Source organism: Syngnathus acus, chromosome 6 (assembly GCF_901709675.1).
Source record: "Syngnathus acus chromosome 6, fSynAcu1.2, whole genome shotgun sequence".
Classification (NCBI taxonomy): Eukaryota; Metazoa; Chordata; class Actinopteri; order Syngnathiformes; family Syngnathidae; genus Syngnathus; species Syngnathus acus.
The window spans coordinates 3,732,531-3,757,201 of NC_051092.1; the positions used below are offsets into that span (position 1 = coordinate 3,732,531).

A 24,671-nucleotide genomic window follows, 5' to 3' on the forward strand; every position below is an offset into this window, starting at 1 on the left:
GGGGATCTCGCCGGACCTGCTGCTTGTTCATATGTCACCACTGGTGGCCATGTGTGTAATGGATATGCATTCCGTCAAAGGTTGGGAAGCAATCACCGGCACCAGACGGCACGAATCGGTCTTGCCGGTGCTCGTATCGACGGTGGATGATCGCTTCAAGGTTCGGTTATCGGTGACGACTTTCATTTTCTTGCATCCTCAGCAATGCCATTAAAAATGGACTTGAATTGCAGAATTTGCATGGACATATGTAAGCTTACTAAGCCTTTAATCATGTTGTAAAGGATTTTTTTGCTGCTACCTTAGCGCTATCGTGCCAGATGGTAGTTTGACTACAAAGCTGCACGATGCGATGAAACAACTCGGTAGGCAGCGAAAAAGCCAAATAAAGGACTAGCTTTTGAAAATACACACATTTTTCTACCCCCCCCTGATGTATTAAGATACTTCAACAGTAATAACTTAAACTAAAGCAAGTCCCGACATTAAATCCATTGAATCTTGCACTGCATTTAGCCCCGCCCCCTTTTTGCTCCACCCTCGCAACCTTCCGGATGGTTAGCTCCAAATGTTGTCATCCATCTTTGGTGTCCCATTATGTCTTTTGAAGGATGTCTCTCGAGCACTAAAAGTGATTGCTCGAGTGAAGAGCGTGCGTACTAGAAACGAAAGAAACGCGCCGCTTGATTGATCTGCAGTCCATCGACAGAGAGAGAGGGAAAAAAAATGTATCGCTGAATGTAATCTGGGCTATCGGCACCGCTTTCTATCTATTGCCAACAAACGGACATTATTTTTCGAAGCCTGCCGACAGATGGTCACACATAAAATTATTTGCTACGTGTATTTTTATTTTTGTTAGTCTTTGTGCACTTTAGCTTACAGCCTCAGGTCGCATTGGGTTGATTACAAAAATAAATTTGATGGCTTCATCTGGCTTTGGCAGCTCCGCACGTAAAAATCAAACCGTTGTCTTTAACTCTACAAAATCGTGCTTACTGTTGGCGATTTTTGTCTTTGACGAGCTCAAGGCTGAAGTGTTTACGTTTAAACCCTAAATCCAGTCAGTGGTCCCCAACCACTGGTCCGCGGCCCGGTAGTTGTTCGTGGACTATTTGGTAGTGATGAGAAAATGAGGCTTCATGAACCAATTGTTGTATTGTTTGGCCCCTCTAGATGGCAATGTTGGTTTAAAGTGAGTGCCATCTAAGTAAACAACAACGGGTTCATGAATCATCTTGAAGCTTCATTTGCCCATCATTACTATTTGGTACCACGGGGAGACAACTTTTTTTATTTTTATTTATTTTTTGGTTTATTTATTTGTTTGTTTATTTATTTTTTAAATATACATTAACGAAGGCCTTGTATGGGCAGATTCCGATAACATTGCCACACACAGATGCTGCAATCCGATTGGACAAAAATGTACTGCAATCTCTCCAGCACGGGAAGACTTCACTAGTGGAGAATACCGATCCTTTAAAGCCGTGTAAATAAGCTCGGGATGTTATTATCCAAAGGTGCATTATTTACCTCCTCACGTTGAGCCTGCCCGCTAATACTATTCCGCCACTTAGCAGGCTGAAGATGCCAGCGCCGCACTACTCTTGCGTAAAGCGCAGCCTCACGCTGACTGTGTAATTGGATATTTCATAGTCTAATCGTCTGGTGGAATTGAAAAGCGCACCAATACCCAGCTAACGTCAGATGGCTGTACGCACACGAGCAGACATGAAGTCAATGACTTTTTATCAGCGGGTGCACTAAATCTCGAGCCGAGTGGATTGAAGAGGGGAGCTAATGATGAATTGACCTTTTTCCCCCTTTCATCCTTTCCTTATCTCAATAAGAACCCGGCTGACCTTTCCAGCCACACATCAAGTTGGACTGACACTGCCCGACCTAGCTCATTCCAACACTTTTTTTTTTTTTAATCCCTACCTGTGAGCGCATCCCCCCTCCCCCACCCCAAACAAGGCGTGACACACTGTTTTAGCCTTCCCTGTTGGAAGACTTAGATAAGGGATGATGGAAGCGCCGGGGTTATCATCTAAAGCCCCGCTTCCCGCTCGCCCCCGTCTTCCATTTCGAATATCTCGTTAATTCATCGGGGGGGGGGGGATGGTGACATCAATGTGGCGTCACCTGCGAGTAATGCACGGACCTCCTGTTCTCACGCGTGCCATCAAAGTTACTCCATAAGAGTTAATACAACATTCCCTCGGGAGTTGTCGTTTTGTTTTCGGGAAAATAGCTTTTTTACTTTCTAACGCCATATTTATCATCTTCAAATTAGCACCGCTAAGTATGTTTCTGTCTTCCCGCTTGTTGTCGACTGACTTATCTGCACCTTGCAATAGGTTTTGCGTCCAACCCCCCCCCCCAAAATAGCTTTAAGATATCAGCTGCAACACCTGCGCTGACATTTGGAGAAATAGCACAGTGTCAGGCAAGGTGCTGCTTGCGTGATATACGCTCGATAAAGAGATAAAGAGTTCACGGGTGGCGCTGCCGATGCCTCCCCGACTCTCTTTCTCTTCCATCGCTCTTACTTTTATGCCCCTGAGACATGGAGGTGTGTGTGTGCGTGTGAGGCGGCAGCGCCTGGTGTCACTCGGCAGGTCAGCGCCCTTCCCCTGAAGCTCCCGTGATAAGCTCAGCCTGCCAGGTATTTGATGAGAAGGCTGACACGTATTCACACACTGACGTGGTCATTGTCTATCTGGGGACCGCCTCGATACCTTGCCTTTGTCCTTCTACGTGCTTTGCTTAGCTTTTGAGATAGGAACCTTCTAGACTGGGTGTGAGAAGGGTCAGGAAAAAATCTGGGAAAAAAATTAATAATAATGGGGACATTGTGTTTTTTCTGTTTTGGAACTGCCTTTTGTGGAGGCCGCAGCTGTTGCACGCTTTTAATGAGCCGCATTTGTGATGAACATCACAAAGGCTTTCACCGTTGTCGCCCGAGATCGTCAAGCAGGCGAGCTAATTTCATTCCAGTCCGATAGCATCAGCATCTGTGTTAATTAATTTGTCGGCGCTTGGAATAAATTGCCGTAAACGTCGGCGTGTTGACGAGCAAAAGCAAGGTGACACATAACAACGCGGCAATGCGAGCAAACTATTTTTACGCGGAAATTCACAGCAGGAGCCTAATGTGTTTTTTTGCAAGGTTGGAATGGCGACTGATTTCTCACCCCTGCGGCACCGGAGTCGAACCCAGCACCTCCCACGCCAGCCAGATTCTCGCACGGAGTCATATTGGCAGACCGAACGAAGCCAAAAGAGGAGCACAGTGTTACTCCTTAGTTGCCATCAACACAAATTTAGCCCCACCCCTTAGGAGAAAAACAAACAAATAACTGTAATCACCTCATTTGGTAAATGCGCCCATATGTACTCTTTTGCTAACCAAAACAGCAGCTCCTAGTAAGCCAGAGGATTAATACGACCCCAAGTCAAGGGCATACACTTATGAGGACCTGCTGTTGTCCACAGCTCACATCCAGACACTCACACGCAAACTCCCCAAGGTTCCACTAAAGCCCACCAGGCTCCGCCTCTTAAAGGCACATGCACACTTAAATATATATGTTGCCCTTGTAACTTGTTTTTTGTTTTTATATGCAATCATAGTGTGGTTTTAAAAAAATATGCTGCAACTTGCAAGTGGTGTAAACGGCCTCGATTGCTGCGACTGGCTGAACATAGGAAAAAACAAAGTGATGCTAATGAACTTGTGCAGCTGACAAGTGAAGGTCTTTGTTTGCGGAGTAAACACCACGTCAGTGAGGCCTCAGCCGACGTCCTTTCCCATCGATCGCAACGTCCTCTCGGGTAAAACGGTGACTGGGTGACAGCGGCGCGACTCGAGAATGACTAGACGGGATAATGTCAGGGGAGTGCCGAGTGTTAGTCCATTAATGTCACCGACGCGTCATCAACTCTGAGCCTCGAAGACATCGGCCGGCGTACAGTTTGCATCAGCAAACGCTGCTTTCCTCTGATTTATGCAGCTTTGATACGATTGGCTGCGCTAAAAGATCCGCTATTGACCCCGGAGCTGACACCGGCTCAACGTAATCGTCGTTAAACACGAGCAAATTCAATGCGGGAATGGCATTTTCCTTGAGGGAGGCCGCCGTGGGGGATGCAGCAGATCAATCGCGGCAATGTCCGATTTTACACAGAGTATTTTTAACTGAATTAATCAATAGTGGAATATGTTTGGGAGTTTCTTGAAGCGCCTCCTCCCGAGAGCTGCGATCTATCAGGGCGCTGACACCACACGGAATGGCAGGTAGCTCGTCTTTGACACTTTGCTGTTTGACTTTCTGTCCGGGAGTGTGTCCAAGTGTGCCAAAACACCTTTTTATAGCTCCACTACATTTGCTCGCTCTTGGGAGAGACTCGCAGACAGTGTGGAAACACCCCCAGTTGCTTGGGGAAAATCTATCATGCTAGCACTTCCTCAAGCTAGAAATGAATTTGGCAGGAAGCAGTTTAGCATTTTTTTCCTGATTTATTCGACATGTCTGCACTGAAGCCAGTCTTAAAAATAAGCTTATTGATAGTGAGTGGCTCTTTTACTGTCATATTAATAGGCAACATGTTGAAACTGAATGCTAACACAATGACGTAAACATCGTTAGCTAAATCAAACTAGCTTAAAACCGCTAGTTGGAATGTATTGTAATTCTTCGACATGTGGTTAAGGATATGCCGTACACAACTGCCGATGCATTTTCAATCATTTTATTGAAAATAGTAAGAAAAAAAAACACATATGGTAAGCGTAGTCATACTCATTCACTCACCAACAAAGCCAAACACACTCAAAGTCATAGTGTAGAATCTGAGGATGGCGACTGAAAGAAAGCATCTGAAGTATATTTGTCCTATTAGCCTACCAGTAGGCAACCTTTTTATATTCATTATTATTATTAATAATTTAAATATATTATATTTATAGTAGATTTCATTTTATATTAACAGATTGTCCTCTCCTGTTACTATCTATACACATCATGCTTGTGAAAGAAAGTCCAGGAAGACTGAAGTCTTTGTCAGAAATGAGCTCCGCCCCGCCCCCTCCAGGTGTCTCTGGATTCCCTCATGCCGCAAGTGTCTCTTCATCAGCGGGTGAAGAACTCCGCGGAGAGACTCTTAATTACGTCCTGAAACTCATCATACCATGTCCATATGGACTCCCCCTTTTTCTCCGCCCACTGAGCTGTCACGCTCCCCTCGCTAAATGTTGCCGTTTGGCAGAGAATAAAATGTGCAAAACCGCGAGCGTGGAAAGTCGGCATACCAGATGTGAGCGAGCTTTAACAGGTTGCCCCCTCTGCTGTTTGAGACCAATTAGCGTTTGTCATGACACCGTCGCGTGTTTGTGCTTTTTTTTTAAACACGGCTTCATTTCCACTTGCAATATGGTTCATATTTTATGAGTCTGGCTAATTGTTTCTGTTTAGCGCCTGTTTCCAACTTGCGAAAATGTTTATCAGAGAAGCACAGTGGAGCACACGCTGCGTTGCCAAGCAATTGAGCTCATCAAATTAGAAACCCTGAGCAGATGCCCTCAGCAGTCTGCCCTCTTTGCTTTCCAATGGCGAGAGCCATTTGGTCTCATTCTCGTGTTACATCGGCTCCACGTGGAGCGGTCATCCCTGCCAAGCGGGCCGCCTGAACCAACGCCGTCTCCTGCCAAACATGGACACGCAAAAAAAAAAAACACCTTCCATTTTTCCACGTACCCCGCCGTTAGCCGGCATGTCAACCTTTCTCAGGCGCTGGGTTCTGGTTTCAGAGCTCGTGTTTGCGGCGAGGACTGATAGTGGAGTGCGGGCAGTTGCTCTACTTCCGAGTGATTAATCGTTTTTACTCTTGGCGCCGCAATTAAAGCTTACAAGATAAAACGGCTTACAACACTTTGCAAACTATTAGGACAGCGAGGAAAGTTTTAGAAGGTGATTACAAATAGTCTTCATCTCTGCTTTTCTTCCTCCATTCTTGACCCAAATATTCCAGACTCAATTCCACTTTGTTAGTGGAAAAACATCTTTTGCTCAGTCACTCCCATCACCTTCAGCCACGATCCGTCGAAGCGAAACAAATCGACGTCCGACACGCCTGACTTGCTCTTCATAGTCGGCAAACTTTCGAGCATGAATGAAATGGTCGTATTCATCCTGAAACGTTAGCATGCTACAATAGTTCATCGCTAATGAAGTGATTTTTGGAGTTTGTTCAGAATCGGGTCAGGTCGTCACGTTGTTCCCATGAGTATGCCAATTTGCCAGACATTTTTTTTTCCCCCCAGAAGCGTTATTTGTTTGAACACGGCTTTAAATCCCTCAGGCCCCGTCTTCGCCTGGTCGTCTAGTTTTTCCTTGGCTTCATTACCCCCCAATACCTTGCGCTCCGTGCCGCGGCGCCAGAACAGCTGTCATTCCTCTCTGCCAAGAGATTCTATTTACCCAGTCCAACCGATGTCCTTGAGGACCGCTAAGAAACACCGTCCGGTCCAGTTGCGGGCGTCTGGAGTCCGTTTACGCTCTCACGGGATTCAAAACGTGGCAGTGATACGGTTGAACAGCTGATAACATTTTAATCATGGCCTTGCAGCAGTCTGGAGAAAGCCCGGTCCAACAATACTAATTATGCGCAGGAGCAATCGCACTGTCATAAATCTACCCCGGGATGAACGGTGGAGTGGAGGACGATATTCCCCGTCGTGCCGCTGCACTAATAATTTGATGCGAGTTTACTTTCTGGATCCAGCGTGAAGACGCTTGCTGCTACCACGCACGCATATGTTAGCATGTTCCCCATCAGATGCAAACACACTTGTCGGAATCTGAAAATAGTGCCGCCCTGGATCGCATCCATCGGCTCAATATGTTCAGCGACATTTCGAGCGGAATCACTCAAGAGGAACTTCCGAGCATCTTCTGCTGTTTATTTAGTGATTTGCAACAGAAGACTGGTCTGGCTCACCTGTCAATCACAGGAGTAGCACATGGGAATTATACTGGGGGTCCTCGCGAGACCCCACGAGTTTCCGTTGCTACGATACTGATGCTAATGAACGAACGAGTTTGTGTCGCAGCGGAAGAATAAATGGAATGAGTGGGGGAAGAAATTAAGAGGTCCATTGGAATCTCCGCCGACTTTTTTCTAACCTCATCAGAAGATTATTTATTGTCCATTGAATTATTTATATTATTATTAATTAAATAAATAATTTGAATTATGCCAAAACAATTGAGTACATGGCCGTTGAAGCCTTTTCTGACATTCAGAAGAAGATCAGGCCTCTCCAAAATCTATTCCTATTCTTCGACTGTCTTGGTTTGCGTTCAGCGTGGTCTTAGAAAGACTTTGATTGGTATTCAAAGCCAGAACTTTCTTGCAATTAGGCTCAACACACACTTGGCAGATACCAAGTCCTGCTCCGGGCAATCTTAATAAAAACTCGTGGTTTCAATTTTGTTTTTGCACACATTACTAGCATGCAGCAGGTGGTCAAAAAAAAAAAAAAAAGGTAATGTTACAGCTCATTTGCCGCACAAAGCTTCAGGTGGTGAAAACGCATCCCGACAGGTGTTTCATTAAATTCTGAGCATACTGGCGTGGCGGACAGTGTTTGCTATCATCAGAAGGCGCACTGTTGTCACGCCAGTTGGATTTTACACCAGCGATGGCCAATAAAATCCTTTTCTTGTCTGCCTTGACAGTTGTCACTCGCACGTCGACCAGCTTTGATTTCCTTGTCCAAATCAAACAAGAAGGAGATTGTTGATCTATCATGATCGGACAAAAACTCTTCTTAACTTTCCTACTAAAATCCCCTCAAGGATCTTGAAGATCATCATCAATCAATCAACTCAAAAAGATTGTTGACTTGAGTTCCACAATCAAAGGCATCTCTGGTGTGATGCAATCACAGCTTGCTATTTATTTAATAAAGTGGCTCTTCCTCTCGTTCTCATTCTACTCATCATGTCTTTCTTCCAACTGTGTAATCAGGACACAGCACGAAGCAAAGAATTGTCAACAATTTCCTCTCGCTTGCTTTTGTTTATTGACCGAGTTAAGCTTAGTAAGACTGGAAAGAGAGAAACGACTACAACCACTCTGGCAACCTCTTCTCCTCTCGCAAGAGACTTTTTTTTTTTTTTTGCTCCTTCTCACGAGAGACCCATCAGGGTGCCTCGAGGCAGATTGATGACACCGGCGATCCCACTCGGAAGATAATGTCCTTGGTTTTAATCGTGCATTGTGCCACGGCTTGTTACGAGGAAAAGATCAGGGACAGCAGCTTCATCAATGTCCTCTTGTGAATGCCACCAAAGTTTGGATCTTTAAAACCACTTTGTAGCTCTTCTTTTTTTTTCCCCATCATTCTTACCGAGACATCGTAAAGTCGTTTTTTGTTCGACATAAGCGTGACAAAGATTGCCGTTTGTCAATATTTGCGGTCAGGGGGGTTTGATCTATTCTAAGAATTTCTATTTACTTGGTGCCAACTTTGGATCTTGTTGACGGAACAGTCTTACCATCGAGCAACATTTCTTTTCATTGTCACAATTTTGTGAAGGAAATAATTTGTGTCTTGATTATCAGTCTGCAAAAGTGGCAGATGAAAATCGTAATAAGTTTCAAAACATCCAAATCGTTATCCCGCCATTGTCCTGATGGTCGTCATATTTGCAGCAGGCTGCCGAGCCGCAATATGCAAATTAGTTTGCTTTTCAGAGTCACCATATTTTGGTTAATGACAAAAATCTGACCAAATTACGATCGCGGGGAAACAAACAGGATGTTAGGCTGATTTGAATTTGTAATTTTCAAATTTGGCAATTTCCACCAGCCGTCCTATAAAAAACTACTCCTAGGGGGCAGTACCAAATTTCAAATGGTTATAGTGGACAGATGGGAAGTGCTGAATTATAGTTTTGATTTTTTTTCCCTTTGTCAATAAATGTGGGCAGAGTCTGGCATCAACTTGGGTAGAAAATTACACTTTCCATAACTGCATTCCAAATGCTCAGATGATTTTTCCAAATAGGTGATGATAGTCAATAAAAAGACTTGATCATACTATTGTACAAAAATAGTACAATTATGATGACTTGACTCCACAACAACCTTTTAAAGCTTGAGGTCGAATAAATGAAATCTTGTTTTTTGCATATGCAAATATATATCTCAACTCCCAATTAGCTTGACTCGCTACAACGCTCCGGTTCATAAGGCAACACAATCAAAAAGTAGGAAAAATAAGATGGGTTTTGGATGAAAATAGCGGTTAGCCTCGCTAGTTAGCCAGCCGCCACTCCCTTCCCTCACAGCCCGTTGGCAGGGGGGAAGGACTGGGGAGGAGTTGTCTTTGTTGTGCTCACCATTGCGTCTGGAAGTGTGTAAATAGTGCTTATCCACTTTTAATTGCCTCATCTGCCATCTTGAGCATAGAGCAATAAAAGGGGATCATACCCAGGACCACCACACGGGGACTGTCCCCGGATGTCGGTGACACAACTCATTTGCCATCTGCCACCTGTGTCGACTCGCCTTCGGAACCCCGTGGGAATTTCTTTTTTTTTTTAAAGATGGCGGGATTAACAAGGAAATTTTGCATTTCATCGCCTTGCTCTCAGTATTTTAAGTGGCGATCCGGCACCATTAGTCGTCACAATGTCGATATGCACATCTGCACCCGGTGCCCCTTCACCAATCAGCAGTAATTAAAAACTTTGGCCCTAATTTGATTTTCTCCTCCATTCCACACTAAAACACCATGTGATATTTTTATAGTTAAAAGTGCAAAGATTAAATGAGCATCTCGAAATCTCCCCAACAAATATACCCCTCATGTACCATTAACCTTGAGCAAGCTTATTAACTTGGCACTCCCCCACCAGTTGAAACCCGCCATAAGATTTCCCAATCCACCCATTCCCCTTCATTGAGCAATAAGCCGTTTGTGACCAGGATGAAGCAGAAGATCGGTGGATGCTCATGAATATCTTTGCATGTCAATTTCCTCCACTCCCCATCTTGCTGTACTCCGACCTAACACGCCAGAGAATATTTTTGAATCGTTGTGGGGAAGGCATCACATTAAGGCTGCTTGGGAAAATGCGATTGGATGAAGATTGCGCATGTCACTTGCATTTGGGGTCGACTAAATGAAATAAATAAATGCTAGCTTGAGGGATGACCGGTACAAGTGAGTGTTGTTTACAATCTGTCCATAACCATCGCCATCCTGCTCTGCAGATATAGCACGAAAAATAAATGCTCAAGTTTATTTATTTTTTTACAACAGCCATCTTTGCGCCAAGCGATTGGATAGTAAAAGCAACCCACAAAGGCGGCCGGCTGGAAAAAGGTGATCCATGTTGAAGGTGCGGCTCACTCCATCCTGAAGATTGGTGCTCTGGGAAGAAAATTGGCAGAATTCATCAAATCTTCTGCTGGTTGAAAACGGCGCTAGCAGCCTAGCGCGGAGCTTTTAAATGTGAAAATAACCCGGGCTGCCCCGCGGGAGTGTGTTTTATGTGGTTGGAGGGGTTCAAGTGGGGCTCATATATTGGTTTGTGTTGAGATGTCGGCGGCTTTGTCAGCTTTCCCTAGCGTCCGTCGCTCTCGGTTTCATGTCGCTGGAGCGTTTCTCCGCTGACTGCGTGAGAGTGATTTATGCAGTCATAAGAGCGAGCGGGCCGTGCTTCATCCTGACACCTATTATCAAAATGAGATATTTGAGTGTGACGAGGAAACAAAGCAGGGGAGGGAATGAAAAAGACTTGTATGTTTTCACAAATACAATTTGGAGCCATTTTGGGGCCTAGCAATCCAAGCTAAGCTAAAACGCTCAGCTAAAACTTTTCACAACTGAAAGGCGGCTTACACTCGAAACTTTTCGCCCGTCAATCACTTGTTTGTGTTTCTGAATGCAACTTGAGTTTGATGTTCAAGGGCGGAATGGAAAATAGGTTGATTCTTTTGACTTCTCGTGCGAGCAGGAGTGAGAGCGTATAGCTTCTTCTCTGCTCCGTTGCCGCTCAGACTCAGCTGAGAAAAACAACCAGACGATAGCGAGGCAAATTGGGAACGGTTATTTTTGCTACAATGCGCTCCCGAAAGTATTAGTCTGGTTTATTCTCCGAGTAGATGCGAGTGGCTGTGGGACGACGCGTCTGAGGCAGATGAATACTCCAAAAGCTTTCCCGGGAGCTTCCGGACACCCCGCATATAAATATCTCCCTCCTCCTGCTTTTGTGCAACTTTATCTCCAGCCTCTCATTGGCTCTTATCTATATGCTGCCATTCCCCAAATGAAAGGCCACCAAATACGGAAACAAATGAAGCGTGGTGAAACAAAAACGTCTGCAACCTCAGAGGGCTTTGGATGCTAAGCTCGTCGGGATGCGGCATTTGTTCGGCTACGTGACGGCCGAGCACTCGGGCTTCGGTGGCACAGTCGTTACTTTGGCTTCCTTCCAGACACATTTATGGGATGAAATGTGTCGGAATGAGTCGAAAGAAACGGTCTGAGAAAGGCCCGGTGCATTTTCCATTCATTGGTTTCCTTGCTGGAGTCAGTCAATTGATTTTTAGGACCAATAGTTAGCTTGTTTATTTCAGAGTTTGAAAGTTTACATTTAAAAGATTTATGAAGAGTTACGAAGCCGTTTCTAGCGTATTAGCATTTCACTCGCCGGTTAGCATTTGGCTGTCTTCATGTGAGGGCTAACGGTTACACTCAGGGGTCATGTTGGCCTTTTATTCTTCCTCTTAAAAAGAGGAAAAGCTGGCGTGTAAGCGCCGCACTCCCGAGGCTGGCTGACCTACATGTTCGACTTCCTCCATCTGCCTGCGTTCACTTAGCACTCGGCAGGCCGCCACTCACGCAGCAGGTGCCGGCACACGGAAGCTTCGGGTGTGTCGAGTGGAATGTGGATATATTTTGAGGAAAGATACTAAAAGACAAAGTCAAGGTCACGCTGGTTGGCTAAAATGAACGCCAGGATACCACTCTAGCCTTGTTTGGTTGTGAATAACGATGACCTTGCTTCATTCGTTCCAATTGCGGCCGAGTCTCCGCCCTCCTGCACCTTGAAAACAATTAATTAGTATTCAAAGCCGTAAAGTAATATATGCAGTTAATTCGCAAGCATTAAAAGCTAATGGACTGGCTGTGTCTTGCGCCCTAAGCCGCCGCACAGAACGAGTCCATCAATCACTTCCATCAGCGATCCTTCGCCAGCTGACGGCTGTGTCGGCGCATCTTGACAAGCAAACGGAGGGCCGGGCGGCGTCCGGCGCTGCTTCTGTTGACATCTCGAGAGATGAACTGGATACATTTCACTGCCTCTGTCACTGTATTGTGCCTTGGCTCTCTGATGAGGAGTTATTCGTGTACAGTGGTACGCAATCCGTTACATCCGTGGCAAGTCCATCCATCCTTGTCCTGCGCGGCTTTTCCGATTCAGGTGAAAACGGCACGAGCAGCTTTAGGTGATGTCATGTTCGGCAAATTGTTCGCGCCTTTGTTTGCAGAAAAGGGATTTCCTCTACTAAGCTCGAGTTACTCTCCCGAATTTCCCCTTGGCGTCACTTGCAGTTGTTCTGCCTTGAGCGGAAAAGCCGCTTCAGGCCGCAGCTGTTGGATATTCTCGCCAGCAGATGCGTCTTGGCCTTGCTGCTCCATTCAGACGCCTGATCCTCCGCTGGTTCGCCAAATGATTTGTGGTGAATAATTGTTTGGTTCCGGACCGATTGGATAAGTTGACTCCGCATATGGAAGACTTCAAGCCATTAAGCATCTGCACTCGATCAACGCAACAGCTGCTTTATTGCCTGCATGAGCTTATGAATGGAAGAAGAAGGGGATGAGGTACGTGGCTTGAGATGTGCATCAACAGCAAAAACCTGTAAGACACAAATCTTTTTTCAAATTGCTCATATTAGCCTACAGAGAATCTGTGTGGGCTCGTGTGCGTTTGCTCGACTGACATCCGCCATCAGATTGCCTCGTGCAGTACTTAAGGCCACTTATTATTCATGTGTTGATTGGGGATTATTGTTCCATCTGGCACGCGAGGGTACAGAGGATTTCAAAAAAATAAATAAATAAAGCAGCACCTGATGCCGGGGCTAGCGAAGAGCCCAAGCACGGGAGTCGGATTCTCCCAGGGGAGCGTTGGGATAATATTTCTGCAGGTCTGCGAGGTGACTGGCATACGCCTTGAATTGTGAAAGCGCCTCATTTTACTTGTAGCATATATTGCATTGTGAATAAATGCTGAGTGGCTAAAAAGTAGCGCTAATGAAAGATGCTGCTATGTTGTTGCTCCACATTGCTGGAGTGGCTGACCCAGTTTATCTGCTGCTCGGGTGATTAATGCAGCATCACTACAAATAAAGGTCAGGGCCGGAGCACCGCAGCTGAGGGAGTTGAATATGATTTGTCTTGTGCTTACTGACGATACAGACAGGTAATTATTCCGCCAAGGAGCAGGTTTTTTTTTTTCCTTGCCAGACCAGTCTTGTTAACTTGTTTTCAAAACGCTGCGCTCATCAAATACTGAAGCCCCTCTTCAATTTATTCTTTTAGTTAACGATTCCATGTGGGGAAATTTGAATGTAAGGTTAAGATTTTAAAAATATACACCATTTTTGATAACGTTACAAGGTTAGCTAGGTTAAGTGGCTCGCGGATAGAGCGTTAGCCGCTCATAGCTAATGTTAGCTGTCAGACATTTTGATCAGTTTGACATTTGCAACATATTTTTTTTTTTTAGTTGAATTTCTATTTTGAGTTTGTGCTGTATATTTGGCAGTTGAGTCTTCATTTCCAAAATCACCACTTTTTAGGAATCACACCAAATTCTTTGAGCCATTAACATTGCATTGCAGTAAGCGTTTTTTTTTTTTTTTGGGGGGGGCAGGAAGCGTTTTGTCACAAGTACTTTCCTCCCTTTTTACGCGCGGTGATGATCCATCCATTTTCTACCCTGCTTACTTGCTGCGGTGAGCTGGAGCCTGTAATATGAACATTTTATGTGGACTAATCCTAACTTTAGTTGAGCAGTGCAAGCAGGTCTAATTAAAATACATAAAAAGTGATTATTCCTCTCCATCCTTTATCTAAATGATCATCTTCACTTTCACATCCACCCGGCGTCTCTTCCGGAGAAATTGCCGCGGCTAAATGAAGCGATGATTTTCTTTACTCGTGCCAGCTGTAGCGCAAATAGTCTTCAGTCTGCCGGAAAATTCTGCTCCTTTCATGGAGATAGGAGGGATTTAAGGAAGACGGATTGAAGAGCGTGTGAGGCTTTGAAGAGCTCCATCGTGTTGTAGTGTCAAATGGGTTTTTGCATGCCCTGCCGTGCTTGGAGTTCTATAAATAATCAGAATCGAGAAAATGTTATTTGAGCACAAACGGTGCAGCAACACATGTAGACAGACAAGGTAACTAGACTTCAGAATTCTGCTGCTACCACTTTGAGCTACATCAATAAAGTCTAGCCCATTTCAGAAGAAGATGCGAGATTATTTTTTTCCGAAGTGGTTCCCAAAATGGATGGATGGTCTCATGATTTTCCGTTTCTCTTCAGGTCAATGGTAAAGAGCTGTCCAAGTCCAGCCATGAGGAGACGTTGGAGAGCTTCCTCCCTGCCAAGGACCCCGTCGTGGTCCAAGTCATCCGGCGGACCCCCAGCGGCCGACCCCACGGCCCGCCTCAGGAAATCCATGTGGTGGATGTGTGCACTCAGACCGACATCACCTTCGAACACATCGTGGCGCTGGCAAAGCTGCGGCCTACGACGCCTCCCGTGCCTGACGTCTGTCCTTTCTTGCTCAGCGACAGGTGAGCGTTCGGACAAGTTAGAACACTCGGAACTATACTTGGGAGCAGCGGAATTAATGACAGGAATATTTGCATCAAGCGAATCAACAAGAGGTTCCCTTTGAAAAACAACAACAGAAACAGGAGTCGTTATTTCCCTTGGTGTCACTTTGATTTTGTGTTCTGCACATCACAAAGCAGCAAAGGGGAAAAGTTTAGCATATTTTAAAAAGTAGGTTTCATCTCCTGAGGATGGAAAACAGAAAACTTTTCTTTTTGTTTTTTAAATTGTTTTTCTTTTCTTTTTTTACAGACGCGAGTAATTATTCGCCCCGCAATCGTTGCTCCACCGTTGCTCTGAATCTGAGAATTATTGACACTTGAATGTATCGCGCAAATGCAAAATCCCCTACGGGACCTTGTTGGCAATTATAGCAAGATGGCCCATTTAAACTCATCGAAGGTTTACTGGGTGATTAAAGCAAATGGGCTCGTAAAAAAATATAATAAATAAATAAAAACTGGGCAACAGATTGAAGCGGGCAACTGGCAGCCCCGAGTGCAAATGTAATCAATGCGCCCCATTAAACTCACTCTTTCATCTCTACGATCAAGTGTGGAATTCAATACGATAGATATGACAAATGTTGTGTCACGCCTGATTACGTTCCTCGCAGCTGCTGCCAGAGGTAGTTACCTTTTCAACATGGCGGCTTTGCGACAAATCCGAGTCTAGTTCCAGTAAGAAGACGTGTTGTTTTTGGAATGCTCCGATTCGTGTAGTCCACTTGAGATTTTTTGTTTTTCTTATCTTGTGTGGTCCTGATGCTGCCTGGTATGATAATAGACTTGCTGCACAATGAGTGTGTGCAAGAGGGGGCGGGCGCTTGTCAGTCAAGAGCAGCAGGCAAATGATGGGAATGAGCTGTTATTAGTGAGCGGCTTGACTTTTAGCGTGCACACTCAAGCACTACGGCGTCTTTCTTCGGCGGATTGCAGCCGAGACAAAGGCGACGGGAAATCCTGTCACTGCTCGCCGTTGAAGTGCTTTGAAAGAGAATGAACCAGAGGATGTAACTTAGCTCCGCCTCTTTGTCTTTGGCCCCCCCCCTGACAGCTGTCACTCCCTTCACACCATGGAGCAGGATTACTACGAAGGCACCGACTACCTCTCGCCGCTTCCGGTCGACGCCGACAGGACGCAAGAGTTGGAGTATGAGGTAACGATTCCGATTACAACACGATATTTGCAGTCAATCGATACGAATACGATTTTGCGATAATCGTCACAATGGGAAAAAAAACACAGAAGCAGGGGGTTTATATTTTCTGGACCTAAATGTATTTATTCAAATTATTTATTTATTTTAAATAATGGTTTATAATTGATTTGTTTGGTTACAGAACAAATTAAGCTTGTAATACGTTCCAAGATGTTTTCCAGTCAAAACTGTTTATTCCACGTTGGCAGTCCCCCGTTCCCATAGTGATGAACACTCAAGGCTGACAATTTGTTTTAGTATCCCAAGTCATCGCCATGTTAGCACACAAAGCCTGGTGACAGCCCGCCTCACCTCTGTCTTTATTTGTTGCGTTTGAATTAGTAGCTCTGAAAGCTCCCACCCACTGAGCCCGGCGACGCGGCAAAGAGATTTGCGCACACACTCGGATCAGCGTGACACCATGCTAGCATACAATACAGAATATGAAAGGCTTTCTGTACGCCTCGTTGCGATTTACAAATCCGATTACACTCGGCGGGCTCTGTTGCCCGTTAAAACTCGTCGATGTTCGTCCCCCGTGGACATCGGGCAGACGTTTCTTTAAAATGACTTTACTCGGAGGTGTCACTTGAGGAGAGCGTGCCGCCGCCACTTCACCAAGGAACCATTGAAATCCAATTCACCTTTGCGGCCCGGACATGTTTCCATCAGTGCAATTCCCCCACCAGCTGAAGTTGTTCGGTCCCAATCCTGCACCCATTTGTTCTTCTTAGAAGTGGACGTCGAGATCTCACTTGCCCTCACTGTGGCCTTAGATGCAGTTTTCGTTTGACTCAAAAAACAAGCCGTTTTCAATCCGGGAAATGATCACCAATTCATTAGGAAAGCAACCCCGAAAGGCAGAATCCAAAATGCAGTGTCAAAGAGCGAAATGACTATGTTAGCACAGCGCTACGTTGCTACAATCACAACAATAAACCGCGCAATTAAATAAATAGCTCTCCACGAGCTCTCACTTATTCACACGCTTAACTTGCCGAGTGATCACGAGCTGCCGTTTAGTAATTAATCACCGGGAGGAGATAAACCACGGCAATAATTGATGTCTCTTTAGCTTTTATTATCGTTGATGTGTTGAGAACTGTTCTAACAAATGAGGCCCCGTGCGTTAACGTTGGATATATTTTGTTTGATATTTGGAGAGTAGGGGTAAAATGGGACCTGACCATCAAGAGGGAGGAAATCTGGCCAACCTTGTTCTTGTTGACAGGCTCATCTGGCAGTCTGGGTGCATTTGTGGCTGCTTTTTCAATTACGGCTAATCAAAGGCGCCATTACGATGACAGCCCACAGCGCGCCTTGATGGCGGGGACGACACTTTGCGCTGTACATTACGCCACCGCCGCCATTAATTTACTGTCGGCTCTTATCTCTGTGCCGTGGGCTCATCTCCTACTGGGAACTTAAAAAGCAAATTTGGATTTTCAAAAGAGAAAAGCGCTTTCACTGCTGCACTTTGTTCGAATGTTAAACGACTGGTTTTGTTTTCTTGGGCAGCCTGCTGGGCGTCGTCTTGTTTTTATATTTTATATTTGATTGTCGCAGGCACGGGGCGGGCAAAAATGTCGGAACCCAAATGAGGGCTTGATGCAGATGTGTGCCTCATGGAAGTCAATTGTTTGTTGATGCCTCACTGGGAGGGAAACGAGGAATTATTTAGTACGGCGTATTCCGCATGTACCCCCGCATTCCGCATGTACCCCCGCCCGAATTAGCATAATTTGATCGTATTTATGGTTTGATGCTCTATATTTGGTGCCGACTTGAGGAAGAAAAAAAAAAAAAATCTCCTGTGACATTTCAATTCCCCACGCATGAGAAGCGTCTCTCATGATCAAACGCCTTCCGACTCCTGAAAGTCAGAGGCAACTTTGCCTTCTCGTACGTTCAAAGTTTAGGCAGAATTTTCTGCTTGAACTTGAGGAATCAATCTTGCCGTTTTGTTTGATCTTCTGTGCGGTGGTTCTTTAAAGCAAATATTTGACTACTCGCTGTTGGTACCGATACTTGCTCATGCCACTTTGATCAAAAAATCATTTCAATCGAATACTGTTGAAAAACTGTCGTTTTATTATTTAATTGGTTTATGTTTGATGACGATTATGTACCGATTCCTTTCACGTGTAGGCCTTTGTAAAGTGCCGGAAGGATCGATTAAAGTCGCAGTTAAAACAAGCTCAAAGAATTGACGAAGAACCGCAATTTCTTTTATCTGTACAACGCCCACGGCAACATTTCATCCCCTCTCCTCAATACAGGAAGTGGAATTGTGCCGACTCAGCAGTCAAGAAAAGCTGGGGCTGACTCTGTGCTATAGGACGGATGAGGAAGAGGACGTTGCCATCTATGTCAGCGAGGTGAGAACACATCAAAGTACCGATACCAGGTTTTAGTATCGGGCCGAAACCGGGCCTTATTTTAAGGTATCGGTACTCACGACGATACTGTTATTTTCTTTAAAATTATTGTATCGTATGTTTGATAGAAAATAAGTATATTTGAACAAATTGGAAAAATATAATAAATTTATGTTAATTTAAAATACTATATCAGGATTTATAGGAAATGTTATGTATCAAAAATAGTAGTGGTAGCGATACTTGGTTTCGGTACTGGAAACTAAGAGTCATTTTATAAAGATAGACTTGTGTATCTTGTGACTTTTTTTTTTTTTTAAATAATATCTTTAACTATGACAATGATGAGCACCAGCAAGGTAACTACCTTCAAGGGTTTTTCTTTTAGCCCGAGATGAGCACACAGACTCTCTTTCACATGTTGCAGTCCTCTTGCCTCCATTTCTCTTAACTTTTGTCTCCGATTCGTTTGAAGTTGAAAGCCGAGCAGAATATAAATTTATGCTCGACAGCTACTGGCAGCGTTTGTTGGCGAGAGGTGGTGGTGGGAGTTGATTCGGTTCAAGACGAGTGTGCTGCATTTCGATGAAGTGGCTGAATGTCACCGTCTATGAGAGGTGTTGCCCTCTCGTCCATTTTGGAAACCAGAACAACAAAGTGAAACACACAGCTTGTGAATAATTTAGGCGCTGCACTTAAAAGTTTTTTTTTTTTTTTTTTTTTATTCACTCAGAGATTCAGAGCCATCTCGATAAGAAATCATCAAAGTGTCTCGCGAATTCCACACTGTTGATTTCCAACGTTCACTTTTTTTTATCTTCCTTTATGGAAAACTTTTTTGGGCAGTTTTAGAGCATTTTTGTGAGATTGTAATTCAATTCTTGCTACAATTTTTTTTCATCAGAACGTATGACTTTGCTCTCCTTTCGCAGATCTGTCCCAACAGCATCGCCGCCAAAGACGGTCGCATCCGAGAGGGGGACCGCATATTACAGGTAAGGTGGGGGCGATTGATCACAGTCCACTGCTGTCCCCCAGCATGAAGTACCCCATTCATTTTTAATGGCTGCACATTAAAGGGGGATCTTTCCACCCACTGTGACTGTTAAAAGGCGAGAAAAGCCCCCGTGGCTGTTTTACTTACAGACTCAGCAACAAAAGCTTTTTTTTTAATTTTTTTTTTATTTATTCTGGATGGTTGCTGTGCTGCAGCTCGTGGGAGAGTTGAGAGGTTTGACTTCACGTGTTGAATCCCCTAGTTGGCCAAGTAGTTGCATCGTGCACTGATTTGCTTTGGCGACTTGGAGGCAGCGAAAAGGATTCGCGTTGTGTCGAACAGCACGGTTGTTACTCATCTTCTAAATAGGGCAGCCCAAAAATTCCAATTTGGAAATATTGATGATTTAAGGGTGAGCTACATTTCACAACAGGTGGATTTTTTTTTTCTGAAACGTCATAGTATATATCAGTATTTATTTATTTTTGTATTTATTTTCTTGTATTTATTTATTAATTTTCTTAATTAATTAATTTACAAATTTTTCCATCTTGTATTTATTGGTCAAACTTCAAAACAACAAATTACAACTTTATTCTACAAGTTTTTCCTCTAAATTTGATTGTTTTTCTCGAAACATCCCGACTTTCTTATGCTCTTGTTAACGCACAACTTTCTTGATTCGATTCTCGTCTCGTTACAACATTATTGACGTTAGACACTTTCTCAATCTTCATTTATTAATGTAAGACTCCTTACACCACAACCCACCAAACAGTTGTCTCTAATTGTTCAGTGGTGTTGGTGGAGTGATCTGATCCAGAAGTGGGAGTTGAGGGGGTTGTTTACGTGTACACCGGCGCCATTATCCGCCGATGACAGCGCCATTAGTCAGGCCGGCGAAAAGATGGACGCTCGCTGTCAGTGGCCAGTTAATTGTACGGCGAGATGTATGTATGGCGCCGTCTCGCCGTCCCATTCATAATAACCGCCGCCACCGCGGTGTTGTTGTCCCGGAGGCTTTTTATTGCAGATGAGCTGACCTCTTTTTGCGTGTGTAACTACGATATGCGCCCGTGTACACCTTTTGTCTGGCTCTAATCCACTTTGGTTGTCATCTTCAGATTAATGGGCAGGATGTGCAGGACCGAGAGGAGGCCATGGCTGCGCTCTCCAACGAAGAGTGCCGCAGCATCGTCTTGCTGGTGGCCAGGCCCGAGATGCAGGTGAGAAAGCAAGCCGCACAAACATGTTAAGGGTCAAGCTCATCGGTGCGGAGTGGTGTTCCCTCCCTTTTGCTCCACGCCAAGACCACTCTTGGAAGCCACCAGTGAGCCACACCTCATCAAGCTACTGTAATTGACTTCCGACGCTAAGCAATAAAAGCTAATGGCACGCTAATGCCGCACGGGGTTCATTCAGGCCCGCGGCCGAATGAGCGGAAGGACACGTGCCGCACTGCAGCTGAGCCGCCTGCCATTTCTAATTAAAAAGCATGGCTCTGTCATAAATTTGAAGAAAAAAAAAATCCAATGCGGATGGTTCTGATCCAGTGGGAATGAATGGATGGACGACACGGAGGCAAACGCTATCTCATTATGTCGCCGGTTAATCCTAACAGAACGTTGGCAACTATTTTGTTTTTGACGTCGGCGCATAAATAACAATTTCCTCCGTCTGCAGCTGGAAGAGGCCTGGCTGGATGATGAGCACAGCGAGTTCCTGGAGCAACTCAAGATGGAAATGCTGGAGGAACAGCGGTGCGAGGAGATGGAGTTGGCCGCCTTCCAGGAGGAACAAGAGAGCGGACAGGTTGGACACACACTACGGGCGACTGCATGACTGACTCTGCTCTGTGTGTGTGTTTTATTGGATCATCTACATGAAAAATGAAGCCTGAATATGAGGAAAAACTTGTGACCTTGACTGATGTGCAATGACAATGATATCCAATCTAGTCCGACTTTTCAGCCCAATTTAATCACACTCAAAGGTCACAACATTAAATACATTTGCCCAAGTGAATCCCCACCTGTTCAATATTTATTATTTATGTTATAATATTTTTCACAATTAAAAGCAACAGAGATCAGGAGCTAAGGGCGTGTTTGTTTTTGTTACCAGCGAGAAGATGACGACAAGCCCACCTGCTCCACCCTCACCCAGCATCAGGACAGGGGGCGGATCCTGAAAGAGAGACAGGACAATTCCGAGCGGAACGTCCTGGCGCAGATCCAGAGGCGCCTGTCGCAGTGCCTCCGGGACAACCGGCGCCCGGAGGATGAGGACGACGGCGAGGACGTGGCGGCGGAGGGCGACCGCTACCAGCAGCTCCTGGAGCTCAAGTGCCAGATCCGCAACAGCGGCGAGTACGACCTCTTCTACAGCCGGCGCAGCACCATCGAGTGCAGCCTGGGCGAACCGGGCGGAGTCCAGCACGAGCTGCGCATGCTCAACGAGGAGCTTCGCAGTATCGAGCTGGAGTGCCAGAACATCATGCAGGCGCACAAGCTCCGCAAGGGCCAGCAATCAGCCAGTCCCCTTCGGGGGGAGCCCGGCAAAGGCAAACTGGCGGACATCAACGGGCGGCTGGAGAAGTCGGACAAGGACAGCTCCAGCGCCTATAACACGGCCGAGAGCTCCCGGAGTACTCCTCTGGCTATGGATCGCTCCCCTGAACATTCCCTCCAGAGGATGGTGAGCCTCACCAACCAGAGGAACCTCCGCAGCAGCCTCGCCGCCGGACCCTCGCTCAGTCCCAGCCCCGTCCCGGGTTGCCGGGCCCCGTTGCTGGGCAAGAGCAGCAGCCCGGACCACAGCAACCCCTCTGAGTCGGACCAGATGCTTCAACCCGAGGAGGAGCGGAGTCGAGGGAAACCCAAGGCCCGGGTGACGCAGATCCCATACTTCTCTCCGTCGCACAGTTCCCAGCAGCGGCCGACCAACATCCCCGCGCACGCCCGCCACTACCAGAGCTACATGCAGCTCATCCAGCAGCGCTCAGCCGTGGAGTACGCCCAGAGCCAGCTCAGCCTGCTCAGCGTGTGCAACAAAGAGCCGCAGGCGGCGCCTCTCCTCCTGGACGAGCCCAAAATGGAGTGGAAGGTGAAGATCCGCAGCGACGGCACGCGTTACGTCACCAAGCGGCCAGTGCGCGACAAGATCCTACGGGAGCGAGCGCTGAAGATCAAGGAGGAACGCAGCGGCGGCATGACCACGGACGACGACGCCATGAGCGAGATGAAGATGGGCCGCTACTGGAGCAAGGAGGAGAGGAAGCAGCACCTGGTCCGCGCCAAGGAGCAACGCAAGCGGCGCGAGTTCATGCAGCGCAGTCGCTTGGAGAGCCTGAAGGAGAACCCGCAGAGCAGCGGCGAGGCCAGCATCATCGAGTTGAGTCACAAGAAGATGATGAAGAAGCGCAACAAGAAGATCCTGGATAACTGGATGACCATCCAAGAGCTGATGACGCACGGGACCAAAGCTCCGGAAGGGGCGCAGGTGCACAACGCCTTCCTGTCGGTCACGACGGTGTAAAAAAAAAAAAAAAAAGCGTACTCTCTACCCGTGCTGGGTGATATGAATCTAATTGCCTCGTTCAATGTGGCATTTTTATGAGGACGATAGGAGTATTTTTCACACTTTGTACACCCAGATAGCATTTTGTAAAGAGTTTATCCGTGGCACTATGGCATCCCCCTTTGACATTTTTCTACAGATGGATGACATTGTCGCCTATTTTCCCAGTCGCATCCAAAACCAAACAAACTCGGACGTGAATGTTTGTTTTTCCTGCAATGTTTTAAAAGGCAGCATCTGTTAATCTATGTGGACATTTATTCAATAGGCCGGAAACAGGAAAATCAGAAAATAAGGATTCAGAAAGTTTCCTATTCAGTTCACAATTGTCTTTTAGTTTTATTATTTTCCATCCCTGGATTGTTTAGTTTGCCACTGAGCAGGACTCAGCTGATTGGATTTCTTATTGCAAGTATAAAGTCAAATTGAAATTTATTTCCATTGCTTCAAAACGGAAATCTTGTAAATTTCACATATGAAACGGATCCCTTTGTCTTTGTTTCGAGTCCGTGTGCCATGGTCTTACGTAAACACGTAGTCGGCAAATGTGTAGCCAGTTGGAAAAAAAATGTGATGGTGCTCTTTGCAAAATAAATGACAATAAATTGTCATCTTCTCTTCTTTTGGGGCAGCTTTGATGCTGTGCTGCTTGTGTTTTGTGAGAAATGTCATGTTTCTATTCATTTGCACTTAATTGGAAAAGATTTTAAAATACATGGCAAAAGTTTTAGACAAGGAGCTCACGTGGAATCGGTATGAAGGGTTGACATCAATTTCTGGACGGCCCCCCTTATGTGAAAAGTGAATTAGCGGTGGCGTGAACATCCATCCTCGCCTCCTGCCAGCGCGTCCGGCCGTTCAGCTGGAGGAGATTTCAATTAAAATAGTCTTCCACTCGGGTGGCTTTATGTTCATTAGGAGGGAGCGGCCACTTCATCTTGCGTGGTTACGCACAGGTGCTCAGTGTGTTGTCTTAGTTTGAATTTTTAATGTCAGCGCTGACGGTGAGCACGACTAATATAACTCTTAGCATGGCTCGTGAGGTGTGTCCTCGGTGTGTTGGAGCCATTGACCTTTTTAGAATGTTGTAAACAATAAGGCCCGGCCGGTGTACTTAGTGTTTAGGAGTAATTAAGTACCGCTGACATCGTCGCCAATGGGAAACAAAGCTTTCATTTCATTTTCTCACAGGTATGTATAAAATGTTTGCTTGGGTTGTCTTGTTTGTAATTTAGCAAAATATAACAGCAAGCCTGTTTTTTTATCTTAGCTAGTCAATGACAATCTATTTCAGGGTCAAACGTTTGTGCCATTGATCCAGGCAATATTTAAATCTTTTAATCCGACAGCTCCTCAATGATCATGTTAACTACTCAGAATTTTAACCAACTTAATAGTTTTCCCAATCGCCAATCTACGAGGGTTTGTTTAGAAATGATGCAATCTTTTGGGAGTACCTGTGACACGTTGAAAAGGTCTATTGCCGCAGTAGTCATTTTTTGGTGAGTCCCCCAAGTGCTCGCCGGCTAATTAAATAGATCTGCGAGTACCTAACGGACGCGATCAGGTGTAATTAAAAAGCGTCG

General features: G+C 45.5%; 1 protein-coding gene across 2 annotated transcripts in view; it reads left to right on the forward strand.

The window, feature by feature from the left end:
- The window catches only part of LOC119124466 (PDZ domain-containing RING finger protein 4-like), a 64,902-nt gene extending 41,196 nt beyond the window's left edge, over nt 1–23,706 (forward strand). For both annotated transcript variants that reach the window (XM_037254475.1, XM_037254476.1), the window contains exons 2-8: nt 14,637–14,890; nt 15,987–16,089; nt 18,411–18,509; nt 19,442–19,504; nt 20,631–20,732; nt 21,190–21,318; nt 21,631–23,706. In XM_037254475.1, coding sequence (XP_037110370.1) covers nt 14,637–14,890; nt 15,987–16,089; nt 18,411–18,509; nt 19,442–19,504; nt 20,631–20,732; nt 21,190–21,318; nt 21,631–23,043 — 2,163 coding nt within the window. In that variant the 3' untranslated portion in view covers nt 23,044–23,706. The remainder of the gene's footprint in view (nt 1–14,636; nt 14,891–15,986; nt 16,090–18,410; nt 18,510–19,441; nt 19,505–20,630; nt 20,733–21,189; nt 21,319–21,630) is intronic.
- The last annotated feature ends 965 nt before the right edge of the window (nt 23,707–24,671 follow it).